General features: G+C 46.3%; 1 protein-coding gene across 3 annotated transcripts in view; it reads right to left on the bottom strand.

The window, feature by feature from the left end:
* The window catches only part of CERS5 (ceramide synthase 5), a 952,246-nt gene that overhangs the window by 193,356 nt on the left and 737,941 nt on the right, over window positions 1-20,949 (bottom strand). For all 3 annotated transcript variants that reach the window (XM_069653465.1, XM_069653464.1, XM_069653463.1), the window contains exon 8: window positions 2,876-2,982. In XM_069653465.1, coding sequence (XP_069509566.1) covers window positions 2,876-2,982 — 107 coding nt within the window. The remainder of the gene's footprint in view (window positions 1-2,875; window positions 2,983-20,949) is intronic.

Raw genomic sequence — 20,949 nt, 5'->3', positions numbered from 1 at the left:
TGTTCAATTGTCTTTATACTAAGTTTGTGAACATTTGTTATTTGTATGTGAAGTATCAACAGATTTATCCATCTATTGGTTTTTTCATCTGTAGTTTTAACGGTCAGCAGCATAAGGACTGCATTTAATTAAACGTTTTGTATTAATGGACAAACAAGGGCAAATTGAATTCCCCCCCCCCCCCTCATGTGGTCTCCTGTAAGTAGTGAACTATAGCACCCGGTCTGTATTTTGTACTCTTTGATGACCACTCTGGACTGCTGTGGTGTCATTCGGATCTATAATGGTGAGATCCAGGTCCTCCTGGTCCTGTAGGTAGGTATCGCCGGGATCCTGATCAGGATCATCCTGATCGATGACCAAAATGTCCTGGTCTACTTCATCAGACAGTGTCTATCGAGAACCCCGAGAGGCCTTTCGGGGCGTGATGGTAGGGTTAGGAGTGGGTGACTGACACCACCACATTATGGTCTGCCCAGGGGGTTTCTATTGGACTTGCTTTAGGAAAGTCAGCCACAGGGCTACCCTTTGGGCTTTCCCTTGGACTCTTTTTGTAAGGGATAATGAGAAGTAAATGGCCTTCCCCATAGCCTTCAGAGACACCAGGAGTCTGCTTCCTATGAGGATACTTGTGAGGTTATTCTGATGGAGAATACGATTTGTGCCTCTTTGACGGCTGTTTCGGCGTCTCCGTCTGATCCGTCGAACAGAGTTATGCACGGCCGAGTACCTTTTTGACTCCTTTATGGTAAGCGCAGTAGAGAACCACAGCGGGCTTCATCAGCAGTGAATTGGTTGGTCGAGATACACCTACCACCGGCGTGCAGTCCCATCAGCGGTTCCGTCGATGAACGGCCTGACGTGTGTGGTTAGGGGTAGGCGTGTGTGTGCTGTCATCGCCAGAGGACTTCCTCTTAGCAGCGTGCTGCGACTGCCTTTCGAGGCTGGGGAAAGGCGCCAGAACCAGAGGATACTTCAGTTATGTCTTCAAGCTCTGAATCAGAGTCACAGCAGCCTGACCTTCATGATCCGATTCTAAGATTCCTGCTGCGGTCTCCGAATCCGCCATCATGGTGTGTGCCGCCCAATGCTTTATTCAGCGCTCCTTGAGGGTTTTCAGCTTAAAGAGCTTGCAAGATGCGCAGCGGTCTCTGGGTGAGCACGGGGAAGGCAGTGGTTACACACTATGTATCTCTTTCCACTGGAAATTCTGATTGTACTTGGGGCAACATATAAAAGAATACTTTCCATGATGAAATGTGGACAAAAAGGCAGCAAGACAAAGGCAGTAAGGGCTGGGGATGGGGGGAGGTCATTCTCGAGACAGAAAGGATCTGCCCCCCCCCGCTGTTGGTACTGGTAGGCCAAAGCCAGGTGTAGGCCAAAGCCCTTTGGTGTAATGAACGTCTGTCTCGCTGTCAAGAAATCAGGGGTTGAAATGGTTCCAAAGGTCAGCTATCAAGAAGGTGCGTCAATTGGTAATCAGTAGTTTCATTTAAATGGAATTGACTCCAAAGTAGCTTTTGCTATGGGACTCTGCGATACACACCTATCCACGATCGCACATTTTTTTTATCTGAAGGACCTATACGTGTGAAGGATCATGTGTACAGGGCGCATCACACTAGGGATAGTATTACACACACAGCTTGTCAACGTCCCTTTTTGAACTTCGAAAAACTTCAAGTGCAATAAACTGCAGCTTCCACTGGATGTAGGCCTATGCAAAGCATGTGATTCTAAGCTGATCCACAAGCCTTAGAAATATATATGTACAGATTTAATGGAATAAAGACTGTATTGATAAATAAGTGATTTCAGTGCATATGAGAAATAGAAACCTGCAGTGACATAGCTATACGAGGTTAAAGTTAGAAGCATGTAGGGGGTAGCACGGCTGCAGTGCAAAAGGGTCCACAGGAGAAGTTTGCTGATCTATGAATGCATACCAGTACAGTTGGGTGCTGTGGGAGTTTTAGAAGTAAGCGGGATATGGTGAGGATTAGTGGCTAAAATGAATGAACAAGTGGAAGAGAAAGGAAAGTGGATAGGGTATTCTACTTTACAGATTTGAAGAGGGGTCAGAGAACAGGATCGGTGGTCAAGCTTGGAATGAAGGGTTGATAGCTTGCAAGGATGGTGTATTAGGTAGACTTGGCAGAGTGTAGTGCAGCCAAAAGAGCAAGGAGAAATTATTTCTAAAACCAATAAGAGCCAGTGGAGGTGCATGGCAGTTCTCAGCAGTTGGATGGCTGGGGATTTGCAGGACTGAGGTTGCAGTGGGAGGGAATGAAGGAGCACAAAGAGAAACAGTATTCAAAGAAATTTTAAAGGAGAGCAGAGGCCAAAGAAATGCCTACTGTCAGAGTGTTGATGGGGTGACTTTGCTGTGGTGTTAAGAAACCAACCCACCACCATTTGTGGACATATGGGAAGAGGGTGGGGGCTTGGTGGTGAGGGGGTAGAAAGTAACCAGGTTGGTGTGTATGACTGCTAGAGTGCTTGGACATTGTGGGGAAATCTGGGTTTTGCTGACTTGTCAGTGGGAATCTAAGAGTTTGGTTACTGAGGAGTCGCATTGCAAAGCGATTATGAATTCTTGCGTCCCAGGGTGAGTTAAGGGGAAGGGAAGAGATGATGATCCAAGCAGTAGGTGAGAGGGATAGAAGAGGGTGGCAAGGGTGGGGCAAGAGAATGTGGGGGAGGTGGCAATGAGAGAGGGAATGGTAAAGGTATGATGGAACAGTGGGAGGGGATTGTGCAGGGGTGACTTGGGGTAAGGAGAGGGTGTGCTGGAGCAGGAGGATGTGTCAGACCATGGTGAGCAGGTCTTCACCTGTGCATATATAAAAATCAACAAATGTCATGTACTTACCAGACAGGGTAAATGACCAATCGGGTGGTGACAAAAACAAAGCCAAAGAAGCAGAATAAAGTATCACAAATACGCTGGTATTTCGCATAATTTGCCAGTTTTGCGGCCTGGAAGAAACAGGAAAACATTTCTGTTTAATTCAAAAGTAAATATAAATAAGAGCAGTGCAGAGGAGATAAAGTGGGTGCCAGAAAAAGAAAAACATTCCCTTTTTAAGCTCTCACCATAGCTCCTTCATGGTCCCCAAAAAGAAGCGTGCAAGGAACAAATTCAATTTTCACTAAACAACTTAATGGGCCACTAAATAAGCATATGGAAAAGATTTCCCTACATTCACATCTATAATTTGCTCAAATGGTAATCACATTATTGCAATGCTGCAATTATGGGCTGGATGTCACACCTTAGGGAGAAGGATGGCATAGCTAAGGGAGGGGGCAAGGTTAAATAAAGATAATGGAATAGTTAAGGGAGATGGGGCAAGATAAGGGAGCAGACAGGATTGGTGGGGTATAGGGAAACAGAGCACACTGTTTGGGAATGCATACCGTTGGCAGAAGAAGCAGAGCAGAATGGCTTGCCCGACTACCCCTTTGCCCATTCTGTGGGGTGAGTTCAGCGTGGCTCTAACAAGCCAATAATTGCAACCTATGACTTCAAACCTCTCCAGTATTCAACACTGTGTACACACCTTTTCAAAACACCCACCAACAGGAAGCTACCTTTCTGCTCTTCTTCAATTTCATCCCTCATAGTCCCCAGTCACGAGAAAGAACACACTGCCTTGACCCACAGTCTTCTCTAGAGGGCCCAAAATATTCCTGCTGGATTCTCATTCCCTTGCTTGGACAGACCCATTGTAATATCACCTTTGCCTCTGGCATCCCCCAGCTCTCCTAAAACCAATTGCTCTACTTAGGCCCAAGAAGAAACTCCCCAATAAAATAAACTTGCACTGAGCAGAAACATGTGTTGCCGTCCATCACATTCTTCCAGGTATCCCTACTCCTTACCTAATTTTCCTGTCCAAGCCAATGACGTAATAACCCCTCCTCTGCTCCTACGCTGGAAGATGACAACATTCTTTGTCGACACACTCTTGGTTATGCATATCTACAGGCCACAAGAAACAATGTTCCCCCTGGCAAGCCAATTCATCATGTCAGATAGAGATGAAGCCCGTCTCAAACAAGCATTAACAGATTTTAAATCAATCTCCTCAGCTAAGAACAAATTCCTTGTCAACTGCATCAGACTGCATCAGACATTAAGAAAGAAAAGTAATGAATTGCTGACTATCAAGCGCACCCTTAGAACTACTTGCATCACTAATAGTAATATAGATTTATTTCGGACATAAACCATAAAATAAGAACATTCTTTAAAATACATTTCATCTGTTTATATAAAGCATGTTACAGAAATATAAATTCATAAAAACAAATGAACAATTTCAAAATGAAAAATCACATTTACATCAAAATATGAATTGGTCATGATAATTCAATTCTATGCTTTATGGTCGGGTGGTACCACTTTAATCTTATATATTTCCCTCCTTATTCTCCATCAACAGCAGAATAGCATTAGGACATAGCCAATCGCACAGTATGAATGTTACAATTTCTAAAAAAAAATAAAAAATAAAAAAAAGGTAGGCGCCATCTCTACCATGGTGATGAATATAATGGACAAAACAATATAAAATTAATTACATCTTAACGAATTTCATAATACTGAATACACTTCTGGTTTGTGACAGAATGCCATGTTCTAATACAATTCTCCAATGGCAAAACCCACAAACGAAATTTCATATAGTTTAGCTTCTATGCATTTGGTTTTCTTAAATTAAGTTCAAAATCCAGTTAACACTTCCTTTCCAAATACCTCGCAACAAAACCAGTTTTGTTAACGTTGCAAATGTACACATAAAACCATCTTTCATAAGCCTGTTTTATGTGCAATTGCCCAGCAGTGACAGATGTAAGATCACACAGGTCTGCCAAATCAACGTTTTGGGCTAAATTCCAGACATACTTAATCCGTGGTAAATGAGCTGAACCCTATTTTGATAAGACATCACACAAGGTGTTTGGGTAGGAGGATCATTCTTTGTATTCTATGTACCAGAAGGTTCAGTTTTACCTCAAACAACCCAGTGTATCCCTACATCTAAATGTAAAGGTAGTGGAGAGGAGGAACTCAAAAGAAAATTGGTCTAAATTATTTTTCCCAATTTTGTACTGCAAAAACCTAGATGGTGAGTAGGGGTTAGGTATATAATGGGGTGGGGGGTGAGATGATGGGGGTTGAGGGGTTCTCCCTCCAAATATGGAGGTAAAATTCAGTAAAAAGAAAAAAATGTGATGTTCCAATATTGATCCAATCGGGAGGAAGTGGGAAGTGAAAAAGATTTCAAAATCGGATTCTTCAATTTACAGTGCTGCTTCAATAGAGTAACTCTGTGGCCGCCAATAGATTACTTGCAGACTATGCCCACCCAGATTTTCCCCAATTGCCTCCCTTGCCCCAGAAATTATGGTGCGTATTGCAAACTAAATCCATGCTTTGTTTTTATTGAACACGTCTTTTGTAGTACACCTTTTTCATGACGTAATTAAAAATACAAAATCACCAGTATTGTGGAGAGGTGTCACCCTGCGCTGCCGATGCTTCTAGATTTATCAGCAGAGTTTGAATTTGTGGACCACACCCTTCATTTGAGTAGGTTAAAGGAAATTGCCCACTGCTCAGGGGGTGTGGCTCAGTGGATTCAGCCTTTCCTGGGCCCATGGGTCCTCTAGAGCAGCAGTGGACAGCCCTAAAGCACTTCCCATGGTCATTGCTTGCGGAGTGCCCAGGGCTCTTGTTTCTCACTGACTCTGTTCAGCAATCATGTTAGACCATTGTTTGACCTTTTGGATAACTTAGATATGAGATAGAGCAACTACGCCCATGATACCCAAATTATCTTTGAATTATCGGATAAACCTACTCAGGATACTGAAGCTGTGAACAGTGTGTGTTTTGCGATCCAATAGTGGATGGCCTCCACTCCTTGGCCCCCAATGATGGTAAAACAGAGCTCCCGATTATTGCATCTGGGCCTTGTCTGAAAAAACCTGACCTGCAATACAGCCACTTTTGCATCTTGGACTGTACAATTCCCCTAGCAAAACAGGTGAGGACACTGGGAGTGTACTTTGATTCTGAACTTTCCATGAAATCCCATGTTTCGCCATTTTCAATCCTACTGCTCCTATGTAACGAGGCTGCTGAATCAAATAAAGCCCTACTTATCCGTGGAAAATCGATCCTTTCTGGCAGCCACCTTAGTCAATACAAGATTGGACTATTGCAATAGCTTCTTGCTAGGATCTTCCCAGGCCAATCTGCACTCTTTTCAGACTGTCTGCGGCTTAGCTAAACATGACCATGTCACAGCCTCGAGACGTGTCTTACACTGGTTCCTGGTTGAACACAGGATTAGTCATAAAATGCTATCATTGACATAAAATGTCAAAATTCCAAAGCACCACAATATCTGATGAACCGCCTGACAGCTGCACAATCAGTGAGAAGCCTGCGTTCTAGTGATGATCAAAAACTTAGACAACCATGCTTTAAACTTGAAAGATTTGGCAGGACTAGCTTTGAAGTTCGTGCTTCTAAGGAGTGGAATGGTCTCCCCCTCTCTCTGCAGGCATTTCAAAAGGGCCGTTAAGACTCCGCTCTAATCTGAACCCAGATAAACTACATTTTACTTTGTCTCAATTTTTTCTGATTTTGACCTGACTGTTTTGCTAGTCCTGTTATCAGTGCGCCCTGAGGCCTAGGGACATGCGGCGCCTAAGAAGAAATACTGATTCCAGTGACCAAGTCTGAAAAACTCTCCCATGCCGTTGTTTACAGCATTTACAGTGTTACTGGAAAACCGCCTCCCAATGTCATCGCCTTCTCTTTTCAATTCCTGCTCAAATCAGTGAGACCTTCGTGACTTATTTCAGGGGAGACTGCTGTGGCCCTCTTCCACCCCCCTCTTCTTGGTAGTCCCTTCCCTCACCCCTCACACTCTGCACACTTCTGTCATCATGCCCCCTCTCAACACACATCTACTCTTCTCTGCTCCTCCCTAATTCCACTATCCTGTCAGCCCCTTCTAAACCCCTTTTATGGTTCAGCTCTCCTTACTGACCCCTCATTGCCCCATTCATCCCCTCCCGCCACTACCCGCATGCTTGCTTCTCCATTCTCGGCTGCGATGGTCATCACACTGCACAGTCAGCATACTGCCTGCGAATGTGGCCCACGTTGACAGATGTAATTGCGTTATGACTGCCATCCACCCACCTCTGCAATGCCTCACCGCCTGCGTCTCCACTGCTCGATTACCACTCCTCCGGCCTGCATGCCTGCCTTCTTCCTACACTCTTCCCCTTTCAACTCCACCAACTGACACACCTAACCATGATCAATGCAAAAGGAAGGTGTACATTTAAAAGAAGAATTTCATGTTAACGCTTCAGGCCAAGATCCTAGGTCTACAGGATATAACCCACCGTGGGAATGATGAAAAGCAGCACTATACTTTAAAAAGAAAAAAAGAGACCTGCCAGTGTAAATGAATGTTATCAAAACAAGCCCTGGCTCATGCCCATCAGTGCTTTTATTCCAGCATCAGATTCACAAAAATCAATGGCATGCTTTCGCAACTAGAGACATCCAGCTCCCGATATTAGTGCCATTCTTTGCATAAATGTGTCCAAGATGGTACCTGCTTTGACCACACACAAATTATGTTGGTGCCATTATACACATGCAAAAGCACTCTTTAAACTAAAAGTGAGGATAGTGCCTTTTTTCAGTCCAGACACCGCAAGGATTTGTGTTACATAACTCACACTGCAGAATGTAGTTTGCTTATTCCCCTTATAATTCATGCTTTTCCACAGCCTTCTTTGAGGCCACTCGTGTATCATGCAGACTCTATCATGAAGTAATCACCCAGGTACGTTGTTATCCAGACCACATTACCACACTTGTGTTATCAGAGACCTTTACACACAGAGTTGTATTCTTCACATCTTTCAACACCTGCCACCACAGCTTTAGTAGAGCCACCACCTCATGCTTTAAAAGGTCTGGCACTCTCTACCATCCAGTTCACATAAGTAGGTATCTGTTTACTCTTAATACTGCATCAAGAATTATTGAACAGGACATAAGTCTTCTTGAGTGATCTCCCCAATTTCACAGAAAATGCCAAATTAACTACCTGAAGAAGTCCTTAAAAATATTAGCTGCAAAAAACAGGTCCCTCCTAGCCAAACATGCCAAATCTAATGGCTAAACATCTGCCAAAATGAGAATTATCTAACTGGGTGCTCACTCACCCATTTTTGTTTCTATAACTATTGTTTTTTTGTAGTCGATTTATAAAGGCACCCTCTGTTAAATTCAGTCACTTCGTAGGGCAACAAATGGGGAGGGGCAAAGGGGAGAACTGATTCTCACAGCCTTGTAACATTCAGATAAAATAGGCACATGGGGTAGGGGTGCGGCCAAGTACAAAAAAGGGTACAGACAGTGACTTACAGTACATTAACACAAGGAATCCAGGTGACGCATAGACCAGGATCCCATAAGGCAAAACATAACCAAAGACCATACAAAGATAGGTGGGGGGAGGGGGAGGCGCAGTTAAGTGCAAAAAAGATACACACAGGAAACCACAGTACAACACAGGGAACCAGAGAAGGGCATAGGCACAAATCCCATGGAACATGACAGCAGACCTTACAAGGAGAACACAGAGCCAGAGGCTCAACAATAGCAAGCGTTAGAGGTGCTGAGGAAACAAAGAATGACCAGTAAGTGCATGGCCTGAGGGAAAGATGAGGCCCAGCGGTGCCTATCCGTCCCCACAGAAACACCAAAACAAATCCCAGCAGCCACTGTAAGCCATTGCCAGCTACAAGGCACTCAAGGAGGCAGGACACATGTGCCATCGCTTTTGTATTTCTCCCTGCTGGGCCACTCCGACATCACCCTTGTGAATGATAAAGGCCAAAAGAGAATCAGCACCCCTTTCATTGTGCAGACCAGTATCACATACTCATTCAGATCTACTCACCTTGTAAATTGAAGGCAGTTATTGTTTTATCTTCACTGTAAAATGTTATACGAGTACTGTCTGTATATTTATGGTTCATGGTTTAATCAAGTCTACAGAACTGTATACATTATTGATAGAATGTCTTAAAATAAATCTTTCCTTGAAAACCTTATGTCCCTGTTGGCTCACTGGATTAAAAGACATTAATCAATTCTGTCCATTTTATCGGATCTCATTGTTTGCCCCAGGGAGCTTCTATTGGATAAGATACAAGGTGGGACAAGCGTCCACAGAGGAGCCAGATTTAGTTTGAAGTAACAATTTGAAGACTTCTTGATGTGTCAGAATAGTAAAGGAGCATAAATTATTACCAGAGCTACTGGGGATTGAATGGCGACAAGTCCATTTCAGGCTAACACATGATTCTGCAGACTAATGAGATATTAGTTGCAAAAGATAAAAGAAATATAAAGCTTTTTGTCGCGAATCAGACGATGCCCTTTACGTAATTTAGAGCAGAAAATCGTGAGTGCCATTTTCGCTCACATTTTTTAATGAGCTAGTTGAACAAGAAACTCTGGCTTAAACAAGCATACTCCTGGAAGGAGACCAAGAGGGTTGCTACTTTTAAGAGGCATGGTGTATATGTAAAGAAGAGTTTTGTGTACTAAGCAGATCAAGGGCAGCAAGTGGCTTTTAGAAAACACATACACAGAAGAACAAGTTACTTACCAACTGGTAACGTTCTTTCGATTGGATGTTCCTCCAACGTATTACTCATCTTAGATGTATTCCATCCAGCTTTAGCTGCTTCGTAAAAAAAATTCGGCAGAGGGCGCCGTGCGTCGATGGTCCCTCAAAGGCCTCCGTCGAGGGTGACGTCATCGGGGTTTATAAGTAGCACGCGCGGCGATCTTTGGCCTCAGTTCCGTTTTACCCCATTCATTATTGATTTTTCACTGTGTAGACTGTGCCGGCAGACATGTATTTGCCTTGCAAGAGTTGGAGTGGCAATAACCCGGAAAAATCTACAGAGGGGTAGGTTGGTGTTAGGCAGAATTCCATGCAGTGCCCTTAGGGACCACTACACACAATTAAGACTACAGGTGGCAATACAAATTTTACCTTTGGTACATGCCTGTACTACTAGGTTATAGTGGTAGCAGTAGCGGAGCAGCAAGGCTTATCTCAAGAGTATATGAGCAGTAGCAGAAATTACACAAAGGGACCACAATTACTGTGACTCAAGCAAACACTAACTCAAAGTTTCAGGTAAAAAAATATAAGTACATTTATTTTTAAACCATTTGTTATGAACACGACACTTCTATTAATTCAAAAACCACACGTAAAATATACTACAACTTACCAATTCACAGAGGGCGCTAGAGGGCCAACCAAGATGGCTGCTTATTAGTGAGCTCCCGCACGGCCTAATATCTATCTGACACAATCATCCTCAAATCATCCTCAAATCGGTGTAATTCCGCCCTGATCGTCGACCACCTGTTCCAGCCAGACTCTGCTCCACCATTCCGTGAAGTCTGGGTCCAAAACAGACGAGCGAAGACCCAAAACGCTGCCCCCCTCCGGCACTTGAGCCAGGCCTGCCGAGAGCCGGGACCTGGGGTGACAGGCTGGGCGCGGACCAGGGGGAGCTGCCTCCCACACGCGGCGTCATCAGGAGAAGAGATCGGGCCGCGCGCCTGCGGCCCACGACCGCTGCTCCAGGGGTACTTCATCGACATCGGCCCTCCTACCAGGACATACCCGGCACGGCCGGGGCGGGTGACTGGGGACCGCGGAGAGGCTGGGTGGACATCGGAACTTCCGCGTGGGATGGCCCACACCACCTCCGGGCGCGCCCTCCTCTCGGCGAACCCATCTGACGCAGCAGAGATCCAACGAGCAGCAACGGAGGCGAGGGATATTCCGGAAAAGCGTGCCCAGCAGTTAAACACCAGGTACGGAGTGCTTTATGGGGAACGCACATCTGACTTTTGAATGCGGAACGGGTCCACGGGGCCCTTCCATATCCTTGGTGGCAGACCGATCTCCTCCCCGGCAGTGGCCGCCGGTTTCTGGTCGCCCTCCCACCCCCACTCAGCGTCTTCGGCCTGCAGGAACATTTCACCCAGCGAAGCCCACCGCGCTGGACCCGTCTCTCCCCCCGGCCCCCCGAAGGGCACCCGCCATCAGTCGCGCATCCTCCAGAGGCCAAAAAAAGAGCAACCGCTCCCAGAACCAAGCGCCCAGATCGCTATTCGTGACCGACCAGCTATCATCATCACGCTCCACGAAGCGTAGCTCACTACACCAGCCCAATGGGAAAAACAGACAGATCCCAGAGGAAGCTAACCTTTGAATCCGGCACACTCCCCAAAACCCCCAGGCTCCAGGAGGATACAGATCCAACAACCCGCAGCACCCCCGGATGGAGGAAGATACCTCCCCCACAGATATCAAGAGCCTCCTATTGGACCTTAAGGTCAGCATAGGGAGCCTCAACAACAAAATGGACCGTCTCTCATCGAAGGTAGATCTCTTACAACACAGAATGGACACCCACTCAGAATGCCTCAATGAGGTGGAACAACGCTTTTCAAACTTAGATGACGGCACGTCAATCCTGGCAGCCAAAGTTAACCAACTGGAATCCCAAATGAAAGCAATCATTGCCAAATGTGAGGATTTGGAGGGTCGCTCCAGAAGGAATAACATTAGGATCATCGGGGTGAGGGAACAACATTTGCAGCAAAGAATGGAAGATTTTGTCGAGGAATTATGCACCACCCTTTTCGGTCACGAAGCCCTTTCCAATATATTTGTAGTGGAAAGGGCACACAGAATCCCTTCTTCCAAACCCATCCCAGGAGCACCCTCCAGGCCAATAATCGCCAGACTACTAAATTACAAAGATCGGGATAAGATTCGTCACCTAGCCAGAGAAAAGGGCGAGCTCCATCACGATGGAGACAAAATACACTTTTACCCAGATTTCTCCCCGGCGGTCCAGGCACAACGGAGATCCTTCACCTCCGTCAGACAAAGGCTTAAAGACAATCAACTCACTTACTCCATGCTCTTTCAGCGCGACTCAGAATTCAACATGAAGGGAAAGTCAATTTCTTCCAGTCGCCAGAGGAAGCCAACACCTTCCTAGATAGAGCAGGATGCCCTGGGCCGAACCCCAACCAAGCACGAACACAGCGGGAGAGAGCACACAGAAACCCACCTTGAACAGCAGGTGGTCGGCAAGCCGAAACCCGCATAAAAGAGACTCATTGACTTAACCGAAATATACACGGGAGCTATACGCCCCAAGGCCGTGCATCCTGGGAGGCCCACTGGTATCCCTTGCACAGCAAAGTTCTTAAAACAGTTCACTGTTAATGGGTGGGAAAGTAGGAGACGGACACGCACTGGTCCCCTTTCCGAGGGTATAAGCAAACGGGCCAGTTGGGGGTTGCCCGTGTAAGGAAGGAAGCCAGAGAATGGGATTGGGAAAGTGCCTCCAGCCCGCCACACCCTGCCGTACCCCCCGGCCTCCACGCCAAAATAGACCGCCTTTGCTGGACGCTGTTGGAATCTCCAAAGATCAGCAAATCATGCCTCTCAGAGAGCCCTATGTCCCTGCGGGACGAATATAACAATATCAGCTCAATCATCCACACCGGACGAACAATTCAAGGTTGCAACATGGAACATTAGAGGAGGCAACCTCCCCTCGAAAACAAGAAAGATCCTCCAATACCTAAAGAAGCACGAAGTAGACGTCGCCATGATTCAGGAAACCCACCTCCTCCCCGAGAGGGAGCACCAGTGGGCCAGAAACTGGGGGTGCCACAGGTACTTCTCCTCCTTCTCGTCATACACCAGAGGAGTAGCAATCCTGATCAATCGTCAGACAGGCTTTCGGATGATTGGCACCAAGAAAGACGCCGAAGGCAGAGCAGTGCTAGTGAGAGGGATCATTGCCGGCAAAGAAATCATCTTTGTTAACTCCTATGGCCCTAGCGTCGATGGGGCGAACAACTTTGACTGGGTGCTGGCGCACCTTTCGACACAATCCTCGGCAACGATCATCTGGGGAGGCGACCTAAACACCGTCCTTGACCCCGCGAAGGATACATCGAGAAGCCAGACACTTCTGGTCTCCAAAGCTAGCCTCTAAATACAAGAAATATGCAGAGCCTACAACCTAGTAGATACCTGGAGATACAGCAACTGGGACCAGCGTGACTACACGTTCCATTCGGCAGTCCACAACTCCAGATTGGACTACCTGATGGCATCCGCCAGCGGCCCTCTCTGCTGGGAACAGTGTCAAATCCTGCCTAAACCTTTTCCAATCACTCACCAGTAACTCTCATATGCAATCCCGCTACATCCAACTCCCGCCTGCTACAGTGGCGCTTTAAACCCGGATCCTTACAAGATCATGTGTTCTTTTCCGAACTACGAGACGAAATCTCAACCTTCCTAGACATAAACCCGGGCACAGTTACGTCTGCTGGCACGATCTGGGAAACTCTGAAGTGTTTCGTTAGAGGGGTCTGCCTTGCCAAAGAAAACGGAATCAAGCTGATCCAGCAGGAGCTCACTGCCAGTGAGGAACGATTGAAATAACGAACTTAAGCTCTCCACTGAGGACGATCCACGCACCCAAACACTACTCAAGGAGGAGCTACAAGCATTCAGGACCGTGGCAGAACACGAGCTGAAATTCTTAGGCCGTAACAATCAAATTCGTCAATACGACGAGGGCCGGAGACCGGGAGCCCTCCTTGCAAGGCTGATCAGAGCCGACCGGAAGCCGACAATGGTCGAGAGAATACACTCCAAACATGGCACGTTTGTGCATACAGACGACGAAATAGCCGAAGAATTCCAAACTTTCTATCAAGACCTATACACTTCCAAATATAACTAACACAGACGCCTTAAACAATTACTTCAAAGACACTGAACTCTACTGGGTGGAAGGAGAACTGCTTGAGCCCCTTAATGAAATCATCACTCCAGAGGAAGTTGTGGAAGCCATTAAAACCCTTCCAAACACCAAAACCCCTGGACCCGATGGTCTAACGGAGGAATTCCTTGCCCCCTTACTCGCAGAGGTATACTACGAAGCATTAGAAAAAGGCTCCCTCCCGCGGTCATTCCGCGAGGCCAACATTATCCTCTTACACAAGGCAGGTAAACCCCCAGAGGAGTGTGCATCATATAGACCCATTTCTCTACATAACCTTGACAATAAAATACTGGCGAAAATACTCACAAACAGGCTACTGCCGCTGATGCCGGGCCTCGCGATCACAGATCAGGCTGGATTTGTGCCCGGACGCAGCGCGACATTCGGCATCAGGAGGCTTTTTGCCATTATCGAGGCCCTCGACCCCACCAGCCAGGCTATAGCAGTACTGCTCGATGCCGAGAAGGCATTGGACTCGGTGGAATGGCCCTTCCTATTTGCTGTACTTACACAGATGGGGCTAGGGTCTCGCTTCATCAAATTCATGTCTCTACTATATAACGACCCACAGGCTATAATACTGGTGGGATCCCCCATCAAACTGCAGCGTGGCACCAGGCAGGGGTGTCCACTTTCAGCGTTAATATTCAAATTAATAATAGAACCTCTAGCATTGAACCTTCGAACCCAGCAACTCCACAGGGATCTCACCATTGGCCCACACCGGTTGATTATATCGTTATACGCAGATGTGGCGTTATTTGTATGTGATCCCATAGAAAATCTCAATCCAATCATGAGGGAGGTAATTAAATTCAGGGCAATTTCAGGATTAAAAATGAATCACACAAAATCGATTATATTCCCACTCACCCCAGTCACCAAATCGTTCACCGACGATTACAATTTTGTATGGGAGACCTCAGGGGTACACTACCTTGGGATACAAATGTCATTGAATTACCACGATGTATTTCAAGACAACTATTTCAAGACAACTATGAGACAGTAATAAAAATGCTACAGGAAAAAGTGTACCAGTGGAAATCCCTCCCACTAACTCTGTGGGGGGAGAGCCTCACTAGTAAAAATGGTTATACTTCCTAAATTACTTTACCTATTCTCCAACATCCCAATCCTAGTCCCACAATCCATTTTGAAGAAAATCAAAAGCCTTGTTCTTGACCTCCTATGGGAAGGAAAACCAGCCAGGGTCGCTCACTCGACGCTGATACTCCCAGTATCCAGCGGCGGACTAGCTCTCCCGATCTAGAAAGATACTTCTGGGCGGCCCAAGCGCAATTCCTTAGTTTCCGGTATGCCACGCACTCTATTAGACCACACGTGCAGATAGAACGGGCACTAGCGACCCCCAATCTATTAAGAGCCATCATAATTAGCCAGCTCTCTGTGCCTGTCAACACGATGAATGTAGTCCTCACTACATATGCGATATGGAAACAACTTGCACAAAAACACAATGTACAAGTGAGATACTCTCCCCTTCTCCCGATCAAATTCATTCCAGGACTCCCCCTCACATCCAAAGAGTCTTCCACCAATGGGTGGATAAACTACAGATAAATTCATTAGGGGACCTGTTTGACGAAGGTTCTTTACACCTCGACAAGCCACCGAAAGAGGAGGTAACACCATTGGACAAATTCATTTACTTTACGACCAGATATACCCTACAGGCTCTACTCCCCACGTTTCCGTAACCACCACCAACTTGGCAGCTGCTACACAATGTGTTCCAGGCCCAGGGCGAAGGCAGGCTAGTTTCACTACTCTATAAATCAGCGCCTTGGTGTAAAGCGCTCTATAAATCAATAAATCAAATAAATCAAATAAATCCTTTTTATCAGACACGGTATCCATGGACACTCATACGGAAATTAGATGGGAGAGGTCCCTTCAGCTAACAATCCCAGAAGAAGAATGGATATACATACTGAAACAAACCCAAAAAATAGCCGCTTCAAGCAAATACACTTTAATTTCCTACACCAGACATACTTCACCCCTGCAAAAAAGAATAAACACCACGCAGACCAGCCAGCAAAATGCAAAAGGTGCGGACACCAATCGGCAGACTTCTGTCACCTGGCATGGGACTGCCCCAAACTCACCTCATTCTGGTCCCAGATCATCCAGACCACAGCAGCAATAATAGCTGAAGAAGTGCAACCCATCCCAACGGCAGCACTGCTCGGGATGACGAAAAAACTCTCAACCGGAATAAGGAAACTGGCAGGGTTACTATTAACATTAGCTCGAAGGAGAGTTGCCATGTCATGGGGCAGAGGACCAATCCCGTCAGTGGCAAACTGGCGTAAAGACATCTTATACTGTCAGGGCGTTGAATCTGAGTTCATCAGAACACTTCCCCAGCACGCACGCCTGACATTTGGGGACCACTGGTGTCCTTCCTAATCAATAAGGCAGACGAGAACGCATCAGCATCAATCAGGGAGACACAGTCCTCAGAACGGAGACTCCTAAATCCTATTGAACACAGAAACTAGCTAATAGCCAGATGGCACACCAAGGAGATAACACAACAGCACCAGCTTTGGCGAACTGGCGGTGGGGGAATGGGGGGTGCGGGTGTGGAAGGCACTTGGGAACTCACCCCGCAATGGGGCGATTGTGTTGTAACTGTTTCTTTTGTGTTAAAATCACCAAAAATAAAGTTCTTAAAAAAAAAAAAATAACCAATTCACTTTGTACAGTATTTTTCGAGGTAAGTACCCTGTGTTTGAATGGACCGGTGTTATGAAACAGAACACGTTACCGTGAATACAATTACGATCACTTTTTGACAGTTAGGTCTACTAGATAAACGCGTATCCGTGGCAAGAAATGCTACCGGGATAAAAACACACTTAGCACCCGAAATACCCAGAGAGAGTTGGGGGCAAAAATCACAGGCAATATGTTGGTTAGGCAGACAGAATCTAAGAACACACATAGACAGGAGTTTAAGAGTCAACGGGCCGGAGCCAAAGTCAAGTGACACTGGGTGCCCTTTGTCGAAGATCACACACTCGAACAGTTCGAGATTCAATGTTGCCAAGAATACTTTGATATTGTCAATGTTCGGAAGCAAAAGTTATAAGAAGGAGGGAAAAGTAAGGACAAGCCTTAAAGTAGAGAAATAGGGATTTCACCCAAAATTCCTCAAATAGGACACAATACCTTTCTCATAGAACGAAGCTGGTGCCACAGCAGTTGTTCCTGTTGGTTTCCTGCAGACCTGTGCTTTCCTGCAGCTTCAGCACAAAGAAGGACGATGAGGGGGTCCGCACCACACAGGGATGAGGCCGCCAGCAGCGACAATGAATAAAAGGTGCGCTCCTTAAAAACTGGAGACGTTCTTCAGGTGGCTATCCAGACCACTACAGCAGTGTGCAGCGATTTCGACCACGAAGGCGACCTCTGGCTGAAGAAGATGAGCTAGTTATTCCCACCAGACTCAAGGGAAGAATACTCCGGACTGGATCTCCTCTTAGTCGTTGAAGGGTAGATAGCTCAGGACTGCAGCAGGGCTTCACTGGTACGGGGTAGTTGCAGCAGTCTACCTCTCCTCCGCTTCTCGTCGGTCCCTTGTAGTTCCGACCTCGCCTCCGCTTCTCGATGGTTCCTTGCAGTTCCAGTGGCGACTCTCTGACTTCCAGCCCAAGAGACCTGCCTTTTATGCGCAAAAACCCCCACTCACACAGCCTGGCTGTCAATCACACAGCAGGGGGGGTTGTCCAGCCCGGACAACCACCTCAGCCAATCATGAAAAAGTGCGACTTGGGTTTCCTAGGATACCCTGTGCAGGGGGTGACTACACCCCTCCCTCACATTCAGCCCACCTAGACACCCAGGCGCCCTGAGGAGGGCTTCTAGGTAGAAGCCCACCAAAAGACAGTGAACAAAGAAGGCAAACCTGGTTTGCCGCGCAAAGTAAAACACAAGAAGGGTTTTATCAAAAAGAAATGGCGAATAAACCGCACCGGAGCCAAAAGAAAAAGTATTTGGTCAAGCGGGTTTAAGTTTGAGGCTAACAAAATAGCCTACAATATTACCACGGTTATATAAGATAACCGCGGTAGAAAATTAGGGTAGATACCACTGCCACCAGCCATGTCTAAATGTTAAAAAGAGCAAAACAATTCTCTGAGGTACAGAAATAAAGAGTTAACCCTTCCAGCACTCCAAGTAAGATGGAGTGTACTGGATCTGTGGTTAAATTTGACTAAGTAAAGTTAATGGTTACTTTACCCTTTTCTGGGGGACGGAAGTCGCCTCAGAAATGGAGTCGGGGGGAGTCTGAACGACAACCCTGTGCCACTGCACAGTAGGTGCTGTGTGACACACACAAAGAGGGGGGCTACTGAAGTGGTGTACTCCAGAGCCCACAATCACAAAAACAGGTCAAAACACGCAACAAAATACCAGTAAGAGTAGGGAAAAAGCTCACACTCTTACCAAGTGGAACGAGACAACTCCAGAGATCGAGCAAAGCTGCAGAGGGACTCACTAGGTAAGGGAAATTAGCCATGAAATGAGAATTCTCCCTAACACTTGGGAGGGGGATGAGGAATACATTGGAGGAACATCCAATCGAAAGAGCGTTACCAGTTGGTAAGTAACTTGTTCTTCGAGTGGATTGTGTCCTCCAACGAGAGTTGCTGGTGGTACTCGCGTTCAGGTTGGAATTGCCATTGCATTTCGGTGCTGGACTGCCCCTGGGCAGGACAAAGACTGATATGCAAATGGATATTTCCCATCTGTGAAAGGCACAGGGAGTAAAAGCAGTGGCTGCGAACTCTCAAGTGGTTAATAACCACTGAACAGGTTATCAAGTCTGTTCTTTCGAGAGAGGGGCGCCCGCTACCTTTGCAAAACTATTCCTCATCTTAGATAGACATCCAAAGCAATATGGACAATTTCTCTGGAGGAGGGATTAGATATTTTTTTCGATACCCTTAGATGGCTGAATATAGTATTGCTTTACCAAAATTCAGCTCCTTAGACTGGGAAGCATCCAGGCTATAGAATTTTGAAAAAGTATGTAGCGAAGACCGAGTTGCTGCTTCACAAATGGACCCTATAGGAACACCTCTTTGTAGGGGTGTTGAAGAGGCGATGCCTCTGGTGGAATGAACCCTTAGACCTTCTGGTGGGTCTTTTTGTGCTAATCTGTAGCATTCTGAAATACAAAGCACAATCCAGCGTGATATTGTTTGCTTTGTCACTGACTGACCCAATTTCTTTCCTGTGTAGCCAATACACATTTGATTGTCCACTCTAAGCTTAGAAAGCCTAGAGATGTAAAAGCTTAAAGCTCTTTTCGGATCCAACCTGTGTAATCTTTCCTCCTCCTCCTTACTAGGATGAGGTGGAGGATAGAATTTGGGTAAAACAATCTTCTGACTTAAATGAAAATCAGATACCACTTTTGGTAAAAATGAGGGTTTAACCCTCAACACAACTCAGTCCTTATGGAACACAGTATAGGGTGGCCCAGAAGACAGTGCCTGCAATTCGCTCACTCTTCTTGCAGATGTTAAAGCAACTAGGAAAGCAGTTTTCCATGTCAGTAATCTTAATGGACAAGTGTGCAAAGGTTCAAAAGGAGCACACATTAAGAATTTTAGGACCAGATTGAGATCCCAAATTGGTACTTGAAATGGGAAAGGATGAAACACATTAGTGAGTCCTTTAAAAACTGCACTACCAAAGGAATTTTGAAATAGGAGCATTCTTCCGACGAGCGCTTGAAGATGGAAAGCGCTGCAAGACAACCTTGAATGGTTCCAACATTTAGATTTCTATGTGCTAGGTTCAGGAGGAAGGACAATACTTCCAGAATAGAACATAGAAAAGGATTGACATTCTATTCTCTGCACCAGTTGCAAAACCTTTTCCAACAGCAACGGTATAAAGATTTTCTTGCTGGCCTTCTTGCCGAAAGCAACACCTCCATGACATAATCTGGAAGGTTCCAATCCTTGTATCTCAGCCTTTCATATACCAAGCGTGAAGGTTGAGCGTTTTGACCTCTGGATGGAGAACCTGACCCTCCATTTGAGAGAGAAGGTTCTCTCTCTGAGGAAGACATACTGGGGGACAGATGGAAATGTCTAGAAGGTCCTGCTACCACATTCACCTGGCCCAATCCGGGGCAATTAGGATCATGCGGCTCCCAAAGTGTCTCAGTCTCTTGATGACCTGAGGAATGACGGTAATCGGAGGGAATGCATACAATAGTGGTAAATTCCACTCCACCATGAACGCGTCCCCCAGGGCGCCTCTCGGGGGAAATTCCCTTGAGCAATACCTTTCGCACTTCCGGTTGATTCCAGTCGCAAATAGGTCTACTTGAGGGGTTCCCCAAAGGACGAAGACCTCTTGAATGACTTCCTGAGCCAGTTCCCATTCGTGGGACACCGTGCTCTGCCTGCTCAGAGCATCTGCCGTCATATTCTCCTCCTCGGCTAGGTGAACTGCCGTTAAAGAGATTCCTTCTTGAATTGCCCAATACCAGAGCTGCATTGCCTCTCTGCACAGAGGTAGTGACCCCACACCACCTCTTTTGTTTAGATAATGCATGGCCACTTTGTTGTTCGTCATTATCAGGACATGTTTTCCCCTTACAGGTGGCAGGAAAGCTTTCAACGCTAGTCTGATTGCTCTCAGCTCCAGAAGGTTGATGTGTAGTTTGGACTCCGATGGAGACCAACGACTGCTGATTGTTAGATCGTTGGCATGAGCTCCCCACCCCCTGAGTGAGGCGTCGGTCACTACTGTGATCTCCGGCCATGGTTGCCAAAAAAGTTCTCCTTTCAGGATATTCTCTGAACAAGTCCACCATAGAAGATCTTGACAAACCTTGTTCGGAATCTGGAGAAGATCCGTCATTTGACCTGACAACTGGGACCATTGAGTCTTTAGAGCCCATTGAAGGAATCTCATTCTCAGACGTGC

The sequence above is a fragment of the Ambystoma mexicanum genome, chromosome 3q, assembly GCF_040938575.1.
Source record: "Ambystoma mexicanum isolate Mex_15411 chromosome 3q, UKY_AmexF1_1, whole genome shotgun sequence".
Taxonomy (NCBI): Eukaryota; Metazoa; Chordata; class Amphibia; order Caudata; family Ambystomatidae; genus Ambystoma; species Ambystoma mexicanum.
This window is presented reverse-complemented; position numbering and strand designations above follow the sequence as displayed.